The 18,457-nt window shown below is 44.2% G+C and overlaps 1 protein-coding gene across 1 annotated transcript in view; it reads right to left on the reverse strand.

Annotated features, from left to right (window-relative positions):
• LOC124013737 (DENN domain-containing protein 5B-like) overlaps positions 1 to 18,457 on the reverse strand; it is a 77,673-nt gene that overhangs the window by 9,470 nt on the left and 49,746 nt on the right. The window contains 10 exon segments of the mRNA XM_046328200.1: positions 165 to 286; positions 1,903 to 2,031; positions 2,186 to 2,267; positions 2,617 to 2,698; positions 4,064 to 4,258; positions 4,462 to 4,593; positions 7,276 to 7,366; positions 7,627 to 7,777; positions 13,718 to 13,949; positions 16,507 to 17,082. Of these exon segments, the coding sequence (XP_046184156.1) occupies positions 165 to 286; positions 1,903 to 2,031; positions 2,186 to 2,267; positions 2,617 to 2,698; positions 4,064 to 4,258; positions 4,462 to 4,593; positions 7,276 to 7,366; positions 7,627 to 7,777; positions 13,718 to 13,949; positions 16,507 to 17,082 (1,792 nt within the window).

Raw genomic sequence — 18,457 nt, forward strand, 5'->3', positions numbered from 1 at the left:
TTGTTTTAGCTAGTGTGCAGACTGATCGAGGTAATGGCACCGGTGAAATAGAATTAGTCAACCATCTTATGATGTGACTGTGTTCTGTATAGGATGAGGTAAATTAGTGGTTATATTATGGTCATATTGAGGTTGAATCGTGGTTATGTTGAAGTCCTACTCACTGATGGTGGTGAAGACACTGGTGAAACAAAAGTAGTCGACAGTGTTGAGGGAGAGCAGGTGAAACAGGAACTGCTCCTTCTCCTCCTCACAGCGCAGGAAGGCGTAGCGCTTATACAACTTCCTGGAAACGCCACAACACACACTTAATACACGTTAACCATGGCTTCCACACGGTCAATGTGAATAATATTGTGTGTGTGTGTGTGTACAGTTGAAGTCGGAAGTTTACATACACATTAGCCAAATACATTAACTCAATTTTTTTTTTACAATTCCTGACATTTAATCAGAGTAAAAATTCCCTGTTTTAGGTAAGTTAGGATCACCACTTTATTTTAAGAATGTGAAATGTCAGAATAATAATAGAGAGAATAATTGATTTCAGCTTTTATTTACATTCCCAGTGGGTCAGAAGTTTACATACACTCAATTAGTATTTGGTAGCATTGCTGTTAAATTGTTTAACTTGGGTCAAATGTTCCGGGTAGCCTTCCACAAGCTTCCCACAATAAGTTGGGTGAATTCCGGCCCATTCCTCCTGACAGAGCTGGTGTAACTGAGTCAGGTGTGTAGGCCTCCTTGCTCGCACACGCTTTTTCAGTTCTGCCTACAAATGTTCTATCTATCTATGTTCTAAACTTCCTGACTGATATCTTGAGATGTGGCTTCATTATATCCACTACATTTTCTACCTCATGATGCCATCTATTTTGTGAAGTGCACCAGTCCCTCCTGCAGCAAAGCACCCCACAACATGATGCTGCCACCCCCGTGCTTCACGGTTGGGATGGTGTGCTTCACGGTTGGGATGGTGTTCTTCAGCTTGCAAGCCACCCCTTTTCCTCCAAACATAACGATGGTCATTATGGCCAAACATTTCTATTTTTGTTTCATCAGACTAGAGGACATTTCTGCATAAAGTACGATCTTTGTCCCCCATGTGCAGTTGCAAACCATAGTCTGGCTTTTTAAAGGCGGTTTTGCAGCAGTGGCTTCTTCCTTGCTGAGCGGCCTTTCAGGTTATGTCGATTTAGGACTCGTTTTACTGTGGATATAGATACTTTTGTAACCGTTTCCTCCAGCATCTTCACGTGGTATGATTTGCACTTTTCGCAGCAAAGTACGTTCATCTCTAGGAGACAGAACACGTCTCCTTCCTGAGCAGTATGACGGCTGTGTGGTCCCATGGTGTTAATAGTTGCGTACTATTGTTTGTACAGATGAATGTGGTACATTCAGGCGTTTGGAAATTGCTCCCAAGGATGAACCAGACTTGTGGAGGTCGACAATTTATTTTCTGAAGTCTTGATTTCTTTTGATTTTCCCATGATGTCAAGCAAAGAGGCACTGGGTTTGAAGGCAGGCCTTGAAATACATCCACAGGTACACCTCCAATTGACTCAAATGATGTCAATTAGCCTATCAGAAGCTTCTAAAGCCATGACATCATTTTCTGGAATTTTCCAAGCTGTTTAAATGCACAGTCAAATTAGTGTATGTAAACTTCTGACCCACTGGAATTGTGATACAGTGAATTATAAGTGAAATAACCTGTCTGTAAACAAATGTTGGAAAAATTACTTGTGCCATGCACAAAGTAGGAGTCCTTACCGAGTGGCCAAAACGAGAGTTTGTTAACAAGAAATTTGTGGAGTGGTTGAAAAACTAGTTTTAATGACTTCAACCTAAGTCTATGTACACTTCCTACTTCAACTGTATGTGTGTGTGCGTGCGTACTTGGTTAAGGCTTGGCGGGACAGCAGCTGTTTGAGGTGTTGGGAGAGTAGCTTCTTCTCCAGAGAAAGACGGATCCAGGCCCTCGCTCTGCCCACATCAGTCTTTATCTCCCCCATACTCTGGATGTGCCTGAGAAAGGGAGGCGTGGAGATGTGATAGAGAAGGTTAGAAATATAACAGCAAATAACAAAACAAATTGTTGACTCACATGGATTAATTTGTGAGATATTACCAACAACCTATGACACATCGTAATGTACAGGTAGTGGTAGGTAATTCATACCTCATATCCTGTATGACGGACGCTCGCAGTGATGGCATCCCTATTGACGACTCAGACTTTCGTCTCTCTGGACCATTTGACACTGTGGGAGGGAGAAAGAAGCACGCACACACACACACACACACACACACACACACACACACACACACACACACACACACACACACACACACACACACACATCTCAGCTTTGGCAGCGCTCCAATTTAAAATAATATATCAAATGCCACTGGCGTGTGAAAGGTCTGTAGATTCATTTGAAAATGTAGCATTTCAGTGGATTATTGGGTATGGATAGTGTGTGACTGAATGGATTGAGGGTAGGAGTGACATGTGTTTTATGTCAATGTTGTATATTAAGGTGTGTGTGTGTGTGTGTGTGTGGGTGTGTGTGTGTGTGTGTTTATATATGTGTATGTGGGTGTTCTTACCTGGTGACTCTGCCTGATGCTGCTCCAGTTTCTCCTCTCTGGCCTGGTAGTGCAGAAGATGGGACCACAGAGCTGACTTCCCCTACAGGGGTCACAGTCCAGAGGTTAGAGGTCAACCCACACACTTAACTTCTTTGGGCTGGGGGTTAGTATTCACAAGTTTGGATGAATGAGGTGCCCAAAGTAAACTGCCTGTTACTCAGGTCCAGAAGCTAGGATATTAATATAATTGGTAGTATTATATAGAAAATACTCTATAGTTTCCAAAACCGTTACAATAATGTCTATCAGTATAATATAAAATATATTAGAATATAGAATATAAAAGGAAGTCCTCCCAGATTGCAGTTCCTAGGGCTTCCACTAGATGTCAACAGTCTTTAGAAAGAGTTTCAGACTTGTTTTTTGAAAAATGAGTTAGAATTTATAGTGTTAGTAAGTGGCTCCCATTTTGGCTGTAGTGTTTGTTTCGTATTCCGGTGTGCATACTTCATTATTTATCTCCGTTAATGGTCTCCGGTATTCTCAGTCTTAAATTTGATTGTTTATTTACATATTAGGGTACCTGGGGATTGATTATGATCGTTATTTGATATGTTTGGAAGAAGTTTATTGGTAATTTTACAAGATTCATTTGTATGCATTTTTAACGAGGGAAACCAGTGGATTACTGAGTCTAGCGCGCCAATGAAACAGACTCTTCTGGGATATAAAGGACTTCATCGAACAAAATGACCATTTGTTATGTAGCTGGGACCCTTGTGATTGCAACCAGATGAAGATCTTCAAAGGTAAGTGATTTATTTTATCGCCATTTCTGACTTTCAAGCCTCTGCTTAGTTGGAAAATATATGTAATGCTTTTGTGTGCGGGGCGCTGTCCTCAGATAATTGCATGGTGTGCTTTCGCCATAAAGCCTTTTTGAAATCTGACAACATGGCTGGATTAACAAGAAGCTTTTAAATGATGTATGACAATTGTATTTTCATGAATATTTAATATTACGATTTCTATAATTTGAATTCCGCGCTCGACACTTTCACCGGATGTTGGCCAGGTGGGCTGATAGCGTCCCAATGATCCGTAAGAAGTTAATAGCCAATACACTCCCTAATACAGGAAACAATGCACTTCCAATAGCTAATAAATTCACTAATAATACTAGACTATAGATAGAGGATTACCAGTCAATAAGCCTAATGAAATAGGGTCATATGTTTATTACTATAAAACCGGATTAACCAAAGTGTTGGTAGACTGACCTCTGACCTATAGCCAATAGCAGGTTCTTCCAAGTAGAGCACTGAGCATGAGGAGGGTTTACATTGTAAACGCAATGTCATCATTACAATAAAACCTGATTAGAGAGAGTGTGTGTGCATGTATGTGTGCGTTTCTGTTCAGTGCATGTGTATGCACATGTGTGTGTTTGTGTGTCTCTACAGACCTGTTTGACCTGTAGGCCGTGGCTCCAGATCCTCTCCAGCAGGTCACAGAGGGAGAGATATCAGCTGATGTACGATATATAAATAAATTTGATTTGATTTGATTTGATGTTCTCCTCCAGACCTGTGATGTTGGCCTCCCCATGACCCAGCTCCACCGCCTCCCTGCCCATCTTCTCCACCAACATACGCTTAGTCTGGAGACAGGAGACACAGAAACTTGACTAACACAACATGACCCCTACACATAGGATACAATCAACCGGTTTGTAGACAGGAACCAATCCCCTCATAACTACACCAAGCAACACAAAATTGGACCAATATACATTGGAGACACATAGCAACCGCAACCACAACTTGACCAATACCACAATACATTTCACATGTACAGACTCACCTTCATGCGACACTCCTTGAGTAGTCCCTCTACAAACTTCCAGTTGGTCTGAGCGATGACGGCAGGCGAGAGGTCAGACAGCTTGGGCTGACGGAGGTTCTTCCCCAGGCTCCGAGCCTCCTGCATGTACTTCTGATGGAGGAGACAGAGACGGAGCAACAGTCAGCTCGGTCTGTAAAACTCTACAGCCATGGCCAAAAGTTTTGAGAATGACACAAATATGAATTTCCACAAAGTTTGCTGCCTCAGTGTCTTTAGATATTTGTGTCAGATGCTACTATAGATTACTGAAGTATAATTACAATAATTTCACAAGTGTCAAAGGTTTTATTGACAATTGCATGAAGTTGATGCAAAGAGTCAACATTTGCAGTGCTGACCCTTCTTTTTCAAGACCTCTGCAATCCGCCCTGGCATGCTGTCAATTAACTTCTGGGCCACATCCTGACTGATGGCAGCCCATTCTTGCATAATCAATGCTTGAAGTTTGTCAGAATTTGTGGGTTTTTGTTTGTCCACCCGCCTCTTGAGGATTGACCACAAGTTCCCAATGGGATTAAGGTCTGGGGAGTTTCCTGGCCATGGACCCAAAATATCGATGTTTTGTTCCCCGAGCCACTTAGTTATCACTTTTGCCTTATGGCAAGGTGCTCCATCATGCTGGAAAAGGCATTGTTCGTCACCAAACTGTTCCTGGATGGAGAAGTTGCTCTCGGAGGATGTATTGGTACCATTCTTCATTCATGGCTGTCTTCTTAGGCACATTGCGAGTGAGCCCACTCCCTTGGCTGAGAAGCAACCCCACACATGAATGGTCTCAGGATGCTTTACTGTTGGCATGACACAGGACTGATGGTAGCGCTCACCTTGTCTTCTCCAGACAAGACATCTTCCGGATGCCCCAAACAATCGGAAAGGGGATTCATCAGAGAAAATGACTTTACCCCAGTCCTCAGCAGTCCAATACCTGTACCTTTTGCAGAATATGAGTCTGTCCCTGATGTTCTTCCTAGAGAGAAGTGGCTTCTTTGCTGCCCTTCTTGACACCAGGCCATCCTCCAAAAGCCTTCACCTCACTGTGCGTGCAGATGCACTCACACCTGCCTGCTGCCATTCCTGAGCAAGCTCTGTACTGGTGGTGGCCCGATCCCACAGCTGAATCAACTTTAGGAGACGGTCCTGGCGCTTGCTGGACTTTCTTGTGCGCCGTGAAGCCTTCTTCACAACAATGGAACCGCTCTCCTTGAAGTTCTTGATGATCTGATAAATGGTTGATTGAGGTGCAATCTTACTGGCAGCAATATCCTTGCATATGTGAAGCCCTTTTTGTGCAAAGCAATGATGACGGCACGTGTTTCCTTCCAGGTAACTATGGATGACAGAGGAAGAACAATGATTCCAAGCACCACCCTCCTTTTGAAGCTTCCAGTCTGTTATTCAAACTCAATCAGCATGACAGAGTGATCTCCAGCCTTGTCCTCGTCAACACTCACACCTGTGTTAAAGGGGGAAATCACTGACATGATGTCAGCTGGTCCTTTTGTGGCAAGGCTGAAATGCAGTGGAAATGTTTTTTGGGGATTCAGTTCATTTGCATGGCAAAGAGGGACTTTGCAATTCATCTATTCACTCTTCATAACATTCTGGAGTATATGCAAATTGCGATCATACAAACTGAGGCAGAAGACTTTGTGAAAATGTATATTTGTGTCATTCTCAAAACTTTTGGCCACGACTAATATTAACCATTACAGGTGGATGGAGGGACATTTCTCAGTTGGGTCCAACTGTAAGAGGTTGTGTAAGGGTAGAATTGAGGGCAGACATTGTGGTTTTTGTACAGTCTTGAGTACCTTTTAGCAAACGTTGGGATGTGGCAGGGGGTTATGTGCTCATAGAGAAAACAAGGCAAAGTAAAAATATCATTTTCTGTTTACTTCTCCACAGAGAGTTGAGGCGCTGAGCCCATTTCAGTGACACACGGGTGAGTTCACTCTAGTTGACTTAGATTGTCCTGAATCTGAAATGATTCTGCCTTCTTATATGATTTTGTATCGTTACGATTCAGTAATCCCCTTCTCATCTCTCTCCTCCCCACAGAGATACATAACTATAAAAGGGTAGGAAGAGGAGAGAGATGAGGGAAAACAAGATCCTCTGCAGAGCCATGACTTACTCTTTCAGTGCTGTCGACTTTAACCAATGTGACAGGTGCATGGGGGATCTCAAACAGAGCCACTGTGTGTGAGTAAGCAGGGAGTGTGTGTATGTGTGAAGCAGGACTGGAGTGAAGTAGAGTGGGGGTCATCTTGGGGGTAGGGGTAGATTTTGGGGGTAGAGGCAGTTTTTGGGGGATAGTGGGAGGGTCCGTCACTCCTCCACATACCAGGCAGCACTCAGAGGCAGACTTTTTTGGTGGTTTGAGGGGCGGGGGAGACGCCTTATCCCACTCCCAAAACGCCATGGAGTTCTGCAGGACTAGACACCCCTCTACCTGCTGAGAGGTGGTACGGCCCAACCCCAACGCACAGGACCCACAGAAAAGACAGGAACGAGAAAAGAAAGGAAAAGAAGCACCATGCACATGAATGCACAGGACATTCAAATAATAGAAACTAAAAAAACAAAGAGAAAACAAGCTACAGAAACAAACATGACATCAGTTAAGGACGGACAGGCTTTGAAAAAGGAACCAAGCTAAGACGAAAAGAAGAAACTCAAAAGAAATCAAATAAAAAAGGAACATAAAGGCATGCTATGGAACCAGAGGGAGAGGAGAGGATGACGAGGGAGGACGGTGTGTCATGTCCGTACCTCTTTGAGGTCGTTTTCTAGAGTCAGGTGTTCTGTTTGTTGTCTGTGACGGTCTTTCCTACGCTGAGCCGTAGCAGTACGATTGGACCACCTGCTGACAGACATAACACTGTTAACCACATAAACATTTATATAGACTCCACTCAACTACATAATAAAAAATAAAAACATTAAAAAAAAAAAAAAAAAAATACATAATACAGATGGAAAATTGGTAATAAACACTTGTTAACTTGGACTACATCACCATAACACAACTGTAACGTGTTCAAACCGTTACCATTACCATTTTTTTCCAAGAAACAATGGCCGTCATTGATTGGCTCTTCAGTAATGGAATCATATACTCACTTGTTATTGGTGGGTCCGACTGAGAGCACGTCAGACTGCAGCTTGGGGAAGAAGCCCTGTTCATATTTGCCCTGTCCAATCTTCATATCCAACAGGTGGGGGTGGATGGCTGTGTGGTCGATCTTCATCAGCCGCTGTTCGATGGCCTGGGCTGGGCAGGGAGATCAAATCAAGAGGGGGGATTTTGAGTAAGGCCTTCTTTTGGTATAACCACTACTTGAGAATACATTTAGTACAATGCTAGGACTAAACCTTTTGAGTTGACTTTGAATGAAAAGAGACACCCACACAAGCTCCCACTCTTGTGCTCCTCTAAACAAAGCTTGGCAGGTCATCAAAGCATAGTGTTTTCTTCAATTCACTACAGGACATGCTGTACTGCGGCCCTTTCCTCCTCCCCTCTCCCCTATTATCTATAAACACCACGCTCTCTTCATCTCACTGCTTTCTCGGTCTTTCTGTTTGCTCTCCAAACCTACCTCCTTCTCTAACCATTTCCTTTCATGGACACAAGGGAGAGAAAACAGACGCAGTACGACTCAACCCAAACCAACAAGGCATCCGTCAATGAACCTCCGCTCACGGTGATAAACAGCTCATCTGTTGGCGAGGTTATTCTTTACATGGCTCGTATGAGATATTTTTCTTGTTGTCTAACAAAACCCTCCGAATGCATCTTCCAATCTCAGTCCTCATTGTTTGTCAGACAGGAGAGAGAGGAGCACCGGAGTGACTGAGGGAAATTAAGTAGAATAGAAGAGTTTCTTTTGTGTGTATAATTGGGGAACTGCACGCGCCACCACCTCTGAAAGAGCTCCCCCTGAACAATTAGGCTTTTACAGAACTCAAATCAAATCAAAATCAAATCAAATTTATTTATATAGCCCTTCGTACATCAGCTGATATCTCAAAGTGCTGTACAGAAACCCAGCCTAAAACCCCAAACAGCAAACAATGCAGGTGTAAAAGCACGGTGGCTAGGAAAAACTCCCTAGAAAGGCCAAAACCTAGGAAGAAACCTAGAGAGGAACCGGGCTATGTGGGGTGGCCAGTCCTCTTCTGGCTGTGCCGGGTAGAGATTATAACAGAAAATGACCAAGATGTTCAAATGTTCATAAATGACCAGCATGGTCAAATAATAATAAGGCAGAACAGTTGAAACTGGAGCAGCAGCACAGTCAGGTGGACTGGGGACAGCAAGGAGCCATCATGTCAGGTAGTCCTGGGGCACGGTCCTAGGGCTCAGGTCCTCCGAGAGAGAGAAAGAAAGAGAGAATTAGAGAGAGCATATGTGGGGTGGCCAGTCCTCTTCTGGCTGTGCCGGGTGGAGATTATAACAGAACGTGGCCAAGATGTTCAAATGTTCATGAATGACCAGCATGGTTGAATAATAGTAAGGCAGAACAGTTGAAACTGGAGCAGGAGCATGGCCAGGTGGACTGGGGACAGCAAGGAGTCCTCATGTCAGGTAGTCCTGGGACATGGTCCTAGGGCCCAGGCCAGTTGAAACTGGAGCAGCAGCATGGCCAGGTGGACTGGGGACAGCAAGGAGTCATCATGTCAGGTAGTCCTGGGGCATGGTTCTAGGGCTCAGGTCCTCCGAGAGAGAGAAAGAAGGAGAGAAGGAGAGAATTAGAGAACGCACACTTAGATTTACACAGGACACCGAATAGGACAGGAGAAGTACTCCAGATAAACAAACTGACCCTAGCCCCCGACACATAAACTACTGCAGCATAAATACTGGAGGCTGAGACAGGAGGGGTCAGGAGACACTGTGGCCCCATCCGAGGACACCCCGGACAGGGCCAAACAGGAAGGATATAACCCCACCCACTTTGCCAAAGCACAGCCCCCACACCACTAGAGGGAAATCTACAACCACCAACTTACCATCCTGAGACAAGGCCGAGTATAGCCCACAAAGATCTCCGACACGGTACAACCCAAAGGGGGAAACCCAGACAGGCCGACCACAACAGTGAATCAACCCACCCAGGTGACGCACCCCCCAGGGACGGCACGAGAGAGCCCCAGCAAGCCAGTGACTCAGCCCCGTAACAGGGTTAGAGGCAGAGAATCCCAGTGGAAAAGGGGAACCGGCCAGGCAGAGACAGCAAGGGCGGTTCGTTGCTCCAGAGCCTTTCCGTTCACCTTCCCACTCCTGGGCCAGACTACACTCAATCATATGACCCACTGAAGAGATGAGTCTTCAGTAAAGACTTAAAGGTTGAGACCGAGTTTGCGTCTCTGACATGGGTAGGCAGACCGTTCCATAAAAATGGAGCTCTATAGGAGAAAGCCCTGCCTCCAGCTGTTTGCTTAGAAATTCTAGGGACAATTAGGAGGCCTGCGTCTTGTGACCGTAGCGTACGTATAGGTATGTACGGCAGGACCAAATCAGAGAGGTAGGTAGGAGCAAGCCCATGTAATGCTTTGTAGGTTAGCAGTAAAACCTTGAAATCAGCCCTTGCTTTGACAGGAAGCCAGTGTAGAGAGGCTAGCACTGGAGTAATATGATCAAATTTTTGGTTCTAGTCAGGATTCTAGCAGCCGTATTTAGCACTAACTGAAGTTTATTTAGTGCTTTATCCGGGTAACCGGAAAATAGAGCATTGCAGTAGTCTAACCTAGAAGTGACAAAAGCATGGATTAATTTTTCTGCATCATTTTTGGACAGAAAGTTTCTGATTTTTGCAATGTTACGTAGATGGAAAAAAGCTGTCCTCGAAATGGTCTTGATATGTTCTTCAAAAGAGATCAGGGTCAGAGTAACGCCGAGGTCCTTCACAGTTTTATTTGAGACGACTGTACAACCATTAAGATTAATTGTCAGATTCAACAGAAGATCTCTTTGTTTCTTGGGACCTAGAACAAGCATCTCTGTTTTGTCCGAGTTTAATAGTAGAAAGTTTGCAGCCATCCACTTCCTTATGTCTGAAACACATGCTTCTAGCGAGGGCAATTTTGGTGCTTCACCGTGTTTCATTGAAATGTACAGCTGTGTGTCATCCGCATAGCAGTGAAAGTTTACATTATGTTTTCGAATAACATCCCCAAGAGGTAAAATATATAGTGAAAACAATAGTGGTCCTAAAACAGAACCTTGAGGAACACCGAAATGTACAGTTGATTTGTCAGAGGACAAACCATTCACAGAGACAAACTGATATCTTTCCGACAGATAAGACCTAAACCAGGCCAGAACATGTCCGTGTAGACCAATTTGGGTTTCCAATCTCTCCAAAAGAATGTGGTGATCGATGGTATCAAAAGCAGCACTAAGGTCTAGGAGCACGAGGACAGATGCAGAGCCTCGGTCCGATGCCATCAAAATGTCATTTACCACCTTCACAAGTGCCGTCTCAGTGCTATGATGGGGTCTAAAACCAGACTGAAGCATTTCGTATACATTGTTTGTCTTCAGGAAGGCAGTGAGTTGCTGCGCAACAGCCTTCTCTAAAATCTTTGAGAGGAATGGAAGATTTGATATAGGCCGATAGTTTTTTATATTTTCTGGGTCAAGGTTTGGCTTTTTCAAGAGAGGCTTTATTACTGCCACTTTTAGTGAGTTTGGTACACATCCAGTGGATAGAGAGCCGTTTATTATGTTCAACATAGGAGGGCCAAGCACAGGAAGCAGCTCTTTCAGTAGTTTAGTTGGAATAGGGTCCAGTATACAGCTTGAAGGTTTAGAGGCCATGATTATTTTCATCATTGTGTCAAGAGATATAGTACTAAAACACTTGAGCGTCTCTCTTGATCCTAGGTCCTGGCAGAGTTGTGCAGACTCAGGACAACTGAGGTTTGGAGGAATACGCAGGTTTAAAGAGGAGTCCGTAATTTGCTTTCTAATAATCATAATCTTTTCCTCAAAGAAGTTCATGAATTTATCACTGCTAAAGTGCAAGTCATCCTCTCTTGGGGAATGCTGCTTTTTAGTTAGCTTTGCCACAGTATCAAAAAGGAATTTCGGATTGTTCTTATTTTCCTCAATTAAGTTAGAAAAATAGGACGATCGAGCAGCAGTAAGGGCTCTTCGGTACTGCACGGTACCATCCTTCCAAGCTAGTCGGAAGACTTCCAGTTTGGTGTGGCGCCATTTCCGTTCCAATTTTCTGGAAGCTTGCTTCAGAGCTCGGGTATTTTCTGTGTACCATGGAGCTAGTTTCTTATGAGACATTTTTTTAGTTTTTAGGGGTGCAACTGCATCTAGGGTATTGCGCAAGGTTAAATTGAGATCCTCAGTTAGGTGGTTAACGGATTTTTGTCCTCTGGCGTCCTTGGGTAGGCAGAGGGAGTCTGGAAGGGCATCAAGGAATCTTTGTGTTGTCTGTGAATTTATAGCACGACTTTTGATGTTCCTTGGTTGGGGTCTGAGCAGATTATTTGTTGCAATTGCAAACGTAATAAAATGGTGGTCTGATAGTCCAGGATTATGAGGAAAAACATTAAGATCCACAACATTTATTCCATGGGACAAAACTAGGTCCAGCGTATGACTGTGAGAGTGAGTGGGTCCAGAGACATGTTGGACAAAACACACTGAGTCGATGATGGCTCCAAAAGCCTTTTGGAGTGGGTCTGTGGACTTTTCCATGTGAATATTAAAGTCACCAAAGATTAGAATATTATCTGCAATGACTACAAGGTCTGATAGGAATTCAGGGAACTCAGTGAGAAACGCTGTATATGGCCCAGGAGGCCTGTAAACAGTAGCTATAAAAAGTGATTGAGTAGGCTGCATAGATTTCATGACTAGAAGCTCAAAAGACAAAACGTCATTTTCTTTTTGTAAATTGAAATTTGCTATCGTAAATGTTAGCAACACCTCCGCCTTTGCGGGATGCACGGGGATATGGTCACTAGTGTAGCCAGGAGGTGAGGCCTCATTTAACACAGTAAATTCATCAGGCTTAAGCCATGTTTCAGTCAGGCCAATCACATCAAGATTATGATCAGTGATTAGTTCATTGACTATAATTGCCTTTGAAGTAAGGGATCTAACATTAAGTAGCCCTATTTTGAGATGTGAGGTATCATGATCTCTTTCAGTAATGACAGGAATGGAGGTGGTCTTTATCCTAGTGAGATTGCTAAGGCAAACACCGCCATGTTTAGTTTTGCCCAACCCAGGTCGAGGCACAGACACGGTCTCAATGGTGATAGCTAAGCTGACTACACTAACTATGCTAGTGGCAGACTCCACTGTGCTGGCAGTGGAACTCGTTCCATTAAAGTCTGCCAGGTCAGACCCTGCCAATTGACTCCACCTATACCTGTACCACGGACGTGAGCACGCACACACACACCCTATTCATTGTCTGTGAGAGTGTCTGGTCAGGTCTTTTTCAAAATATTAATTAGTACCCATTTGGCTTGCCCTCGTTAAGTCTCTGCTGCGTAGGCAAAAGGAAGTGAGGAAGCCAGACTCAGGACTGACTGAGTGGGGTAGGGGTGGCGGGAGTGTTTTGGGGGAAGCACTTGTGTGTGTGTGTGTGTGTGTGTGTGTGTGTGTGTGTGTGTGTGTGTGTGTGTGTGTGTGTGTGTGTGTGTGTGTGTGTGTGTGTGTGTGTGTGTGTGTGAGAGAGAGAATGAAAGAAAGAGAAATAGAGCATAGAAGAATGAGCTTTGTGGGGTGAGGCTTTCTTTGAGACAAAGAAAGGCAGAATAGGCCAAGGGGAGCACCTGCTGAGTGGAGAGAAGTCTGCTGTTTCCAGTGAACACATGAAAGAGGTCAAGAAGGAGAAGAGGATGATGAGATGGAAAGTAATAAGATGGATGTGTAAAGAGATGGATTTAAAAGGAGTCCTGTGTGACTTCTTAAAGCATCGTTGGTATGCCAGTCAGGCAGACAGACTGATAGAGACAGCAGTCATCCACAGCATGCTGATCAGACAGACGGCACAGGAGAGGACATTCTAATTCACGTCCAAACTTTCAATTAGTCCCTCTCCTTATTTCTCTGTTACCTACCAAAGACTCATTTTAAACGACTCTAGATTTGTCCTTCAATTCCACCTATCCCCCTCTGTCGATCTCGCTCGCGCCCCTCCCCCACCACCCCACCCCCTGCTCTCTTCTGACTCACCCGACTCCTTGAGGACGGTGCACCTCTGGTAGTTGGAGGATCTCAGACTTGGGGCTCTAACATTGTATAGACGAGCTTTATCGATGCGTCCGTCGAACACGCGGAGCAGCGGCTCCTTCTCCTCCCATTGGGACATGATCTTGTTGTCGATGAAGGTGGCGAACATCTGGGTCTCGATGAAGTGGGACAGGAAGGGCAGGTAGGGCTCCGGCTGGTCAGACAGGAAGGATGCCTGGAGAGAGGGGAGATCTGTTAGTACAGACACAGATACATTAACATGCATGCACTTGCAGGGAAAGATATGAAGACAAATACTAGTAGGTAGGGAAAGCAACAAATGTAATTACAAAATGATATAGGTGCACACAGGGATGGACAGAAACTACAAAATACCATAAAGATCAATGTATCAAAATAAACTACAAAATACTTGTCTTTTGAAAAGTATTTGATTAAAAATACATGTATTTTGTATTTTGAAATACATTTACTTACTATAACTGTGTTCTGTTGTTGTTTATCTACCTTAGTTGAATGCACTGACTAGAAGTCACTCCGGATAAGAGTGTCTGCTAAATGCCAAAATGTGAAAATGAACCAAAATGAACTGCAAAGCACACTGGGTATATTTATTGGCCTTGCATCTGGTGGAGATCCTTAAAATACTACTCAGCATGCTTTTTAATAGTTATATAGAAGGCGCGCTTATCACACCAAAGTGAACAGCTATAAATAAAAAGGTATAGAAAAGTATTTTGTACTTTGAAAATAAAAATTACAGCTCTCGAAGTATCTTGTTGCAAAATACAGGGCCTTCAGAAAGTATTCAGACTGTTAGGTTACAGCCTTATTCTCAAATGGATTAAATCATTTCCCCCCCATCAGTCTACACACAATACCCCATAATGACAAAGTAAAAAGTGTTTTTTTTAGACATTTTTGCTAATATATATATTTTAACTGAAATATGACATTTACATAAGTATTCAGACACTTTACTCAGTATTTTGTTGAAGCACCTTTGGCAGCGATGACAGCTTTGAGTCTTCTTGGGTATGATGCTACAACCTTGGCACACCTGTATTTGGGGCATTTCTCCCATTCTTCTCTGCAGATCCTTTCAAGCTCTGTCAGGTTGGATGGGGAGCGTCGCTGCACAGCTATTTTCAGGTCTCTCCAGAGATGTTAGATCGTGTTCAAGTCCGGGCTCTGGCTGGGCCACTCAAGGACATTCAGAGACTTGTCCTGAAGCCACTCCTGCATTGTCTTGGCTGTGTGCTTAGGGTCATTGTCCTGTTGGAAGGTGAACCTTCGCCTCAGTCTGAGGTCCTGAGGGCTCTAGAGCAGGTTTTCATCAAGGATCTCTCTGTACTTTGCTGTGTTCATCTTTGCCTCAATCCTGACTAGTCTCCCAGTCCCTGCCACTGAAAAAAAAATCCCCACAGCATGATGCTGCCACCACGCTTCACTGTAGGGATGGTGCCAGGTTTCCTCCAGACGTAACGCTTGGCATTCAGGTCAAAGAGTTCAAAAACTCGAAGCGGGATGACGTGCCTTTTACTGAGGAGTGGCTTCCGTCTGACCACTCTACCATAAAGGCCTGATTGGTGGAGTGCTGCAAAGATGGTTGTCCTTCTGGAAGGTTCTCCCATCTCCACAGAGGAACTCTAGAGCTCTGTCAGAGTGACCATCGGGTTCTTGGTCACCTCCCTGACCAAGGACCTTCTCCCCTGACTGCTCAGTTTGGCTGGACGGCCAGCTCTAGGAAGAGTCTTGGTGGTTCCAAACTTCTTCCATTTAAGAATGATGAGGCCACTTTGTTTTTGGGGACTTTCAATGCTACATAATTGTTGTAGTACCCTTCCCCAGATCTGTGCTTCGACACGATCCTGTCTTGGGAGCTCTACGGACATTTCTTCGACCTCATGGCTTGGTTTTTGCTCTTACATGCATTGTCAACTGTCAGACCTTATATAAGAAAGGTGGGTGCCTTTGAAAATCATTTCCAATCAATTTAATTTACCACATGTGAATTCCAATCAAGTTGTAGAAACATCTCAAGGATGATACATTGAGTCTCTAAGCAAAGGTCTGAATACTTATGTAAATAAGGTATCTGTTTTTCATGTTTAATGCATTTGTTAAAATTTCTAAAAACCTTTTTTTCGCATTATAATTATGGGGTATTTTGTGTGTAGATTGCTGAGGATGTGCATTTATTTAATCCATTTTAGAAAAAGGCTGTAACGTAACAAAATGGAAAAAGTCAAGGGGTCTGAATACTTTCCGAAGGCACAATTAATACAATTAACTAAATAGTCAGAAGTAATTGAAATACATATTTCAAATACAAATAACGGAAATAGTGCGCAACTCTGGGTGCACAGCACGTAGCATAAACACACAGCAACCAACTCTGTTTTCTGTCTGCTTGCTGATATGAATGCATTTCCCCAGTGATTTCATAAATGCAAACATTGTTATTGCCAATACCGAGTCTTAACAGCTCCGGCCTTGTTCGTCTTACTTATTTATCAAATGGAATATTTTCAAGGTTGATGGGTTTCAGGAAAGAATTGAATCCAGCATCTCACAAACACGGTAATGCCACAGTGGACTTCCACTATCACACATCACAGGCCTCAATAAACAGCCCGTTACATCAAGATAAACCGTGTGTGTGTGTGTGTGTGTGTGTGTGTGTGTGTGTGTGTGTGTGTGTGTGTGTGTGTGTGTGTGTGTGTGTGTGTGTGTGTGTGTGTACATGTCTCTGTGTGTCAACCCATCACCTTATCAAAGTTGTGCATCTGCTCTCGGTTGGTGAGCCAGGACTCCAGATCCGGAGCGCTTTGGATGACGAAGGCCTCATAGTCCGCAAACATTGTGGTAAACCTGCTAGCGAACACCTCCCTCAGCTGTACATTCAGCTTAGCGTTCCTCAGCTCCTCCTCTTCGACTGCAGTCCTCCCCCCCTGGCCCTCTCCCTCACCCCCTACCCCCCTCAGGGCTTCCACACGGACCCCCGTTCTCTTAGCCAGAGCCTGGAGTCTTTCCAGAGTCGCGTTCCCTTGGAGAAGCTCCAACACAGCTAACTGTTCCCCTCCTAGGTTCCCATTCCTCCCATCATCCTCTAGCTCCCTCAGGGCCTGTTGGCTCTTCAGACCAGGGTGACGGGTAGAGACAGACCCAGGGGTGGTGGTGGTGGTGGGGACAGAGGTTGGAGGAGCGCCCCCCACTGGGGATATTCCATAGCGGAGGAGGACTTCACTGAGCTCCTGGATGAACTCTGGTTTGTTAGGGAACTGGGGGAAGTCCTCAGGCAGCTCGATACAGTGGTTGTCAATGTCCACGAAGCACAGGTTAGCCTGTTAGGAGAGAGGGAGGTTTGGAATAAGATGAAAGATTATACAACAATTATAACATAGCTATTGCTCAATGAATAGAAACTCAGAGAGGGGTGTGTCGGGGTTGGGGAATGGACATGCACAGATTTGAGTATTGGGTAACTGGGTCAGTATGTGATTGACATGAAAAAGAGATGAATGTCAGTAATAAACCCAAACCTGACATAATTGAGTTACTGTGACAAACCACCAGCATTACGACATAAACCCTGTGCTCAAGGGTAGTGTGCCAGACAGAAACAAATACACACGCTTGCACACCAATCACAACCACAATTCGCATAAAATCACACATACAAATTCAAACACACCTACCATCCCTGGTGTCTTACTCGAACAGACAAAGCAACACACTCAAAAACCAACCACAATGACAGCTTACAGTGGTAGAAACGGGGCTTACAGCCTTCTCTCCCCAAGCCCCAGTCTAATGTATTACACTGCCACTCCAGCTCTATAGCACTCCTCCATCTGAGACACACAGGGGAACAATGATACTGTACACACACACACACACACACACACACACACACACACACACACACACACACACACACACACACACACACACACACACACACACACACACACACACACACACACACACACACACACAGGCTCTACTGTCCCTGTGAGAGGATGACTAGGAGTTACTGTACACCTGAATACATTACATTATCATTTACTGGCATCTGAAACGCTGGGTTTACTACCAATTGACTATAGTTTAATAACAGCATTGGCTCCAGATGTGAATTTCAAAACTCAACATTTTCTTCTCCATGTATTTCTGGGTCCAGGTTTGACTCATGTGCATGGCTCTGTGTGGGCTGCATCAGCTGTCTGTGCACAGATCTAACCTGATGTGGATTGGCCTAACAGAGGTTTATTTAGGTAGCGGAGAAGACTGCAGCACATCCGCCTGATTTAGGAGCTGCGGAAAAAGGAGCACGCACCCCTGCTGGGTGATTGTACAGGCACACAATGTTTGGCCTAGTTTCGGTTAAAAGCCATGGATTCCTCTTTTGCATTCAATAGAAAGGATGGAGGATCAAGAGGGACAAAATTACATGAAACTGTTGGCATTCATGAGTGTGTGCATGTGCATGTACTTGTTTGGTATTTTCTATGCAAACATGACTAATATGATTAGGAGACAAATGATTGTTCTTCCATTTGAAATGGAAATGAGATGAATTCTTTCTACAGAGCCAGGGTTTAAAAAAGGCAAGTCATTCATTCATTCACATCCTCTCTCTATGATCCTTCCCTTCTTTCCGTTTGCTTTCAGCTCCTCTTTCATCCCTCCATTTCATCCTCCTCACTTCAAAGAATC

This window comes from Oncorhynchus gorbuscha, linkage group LG25 (assembly GCF_021184085.1).
Source record: "Oncorhynchus gorbuscha isolate QuinsamMale2020 ecotype Even-year linkage group LG25, OgorEven_v1.0, whole genome shotgun sequence".
In the NCBI taxonomy this organism is placed as follows: domain Eukaryota; kingdom Metazoa; phylum Chordata; class Actinopteri; order Salmoniformes; family Salmonidae; genus Oncorhynchus; species Oncorhynchus gorbuscha.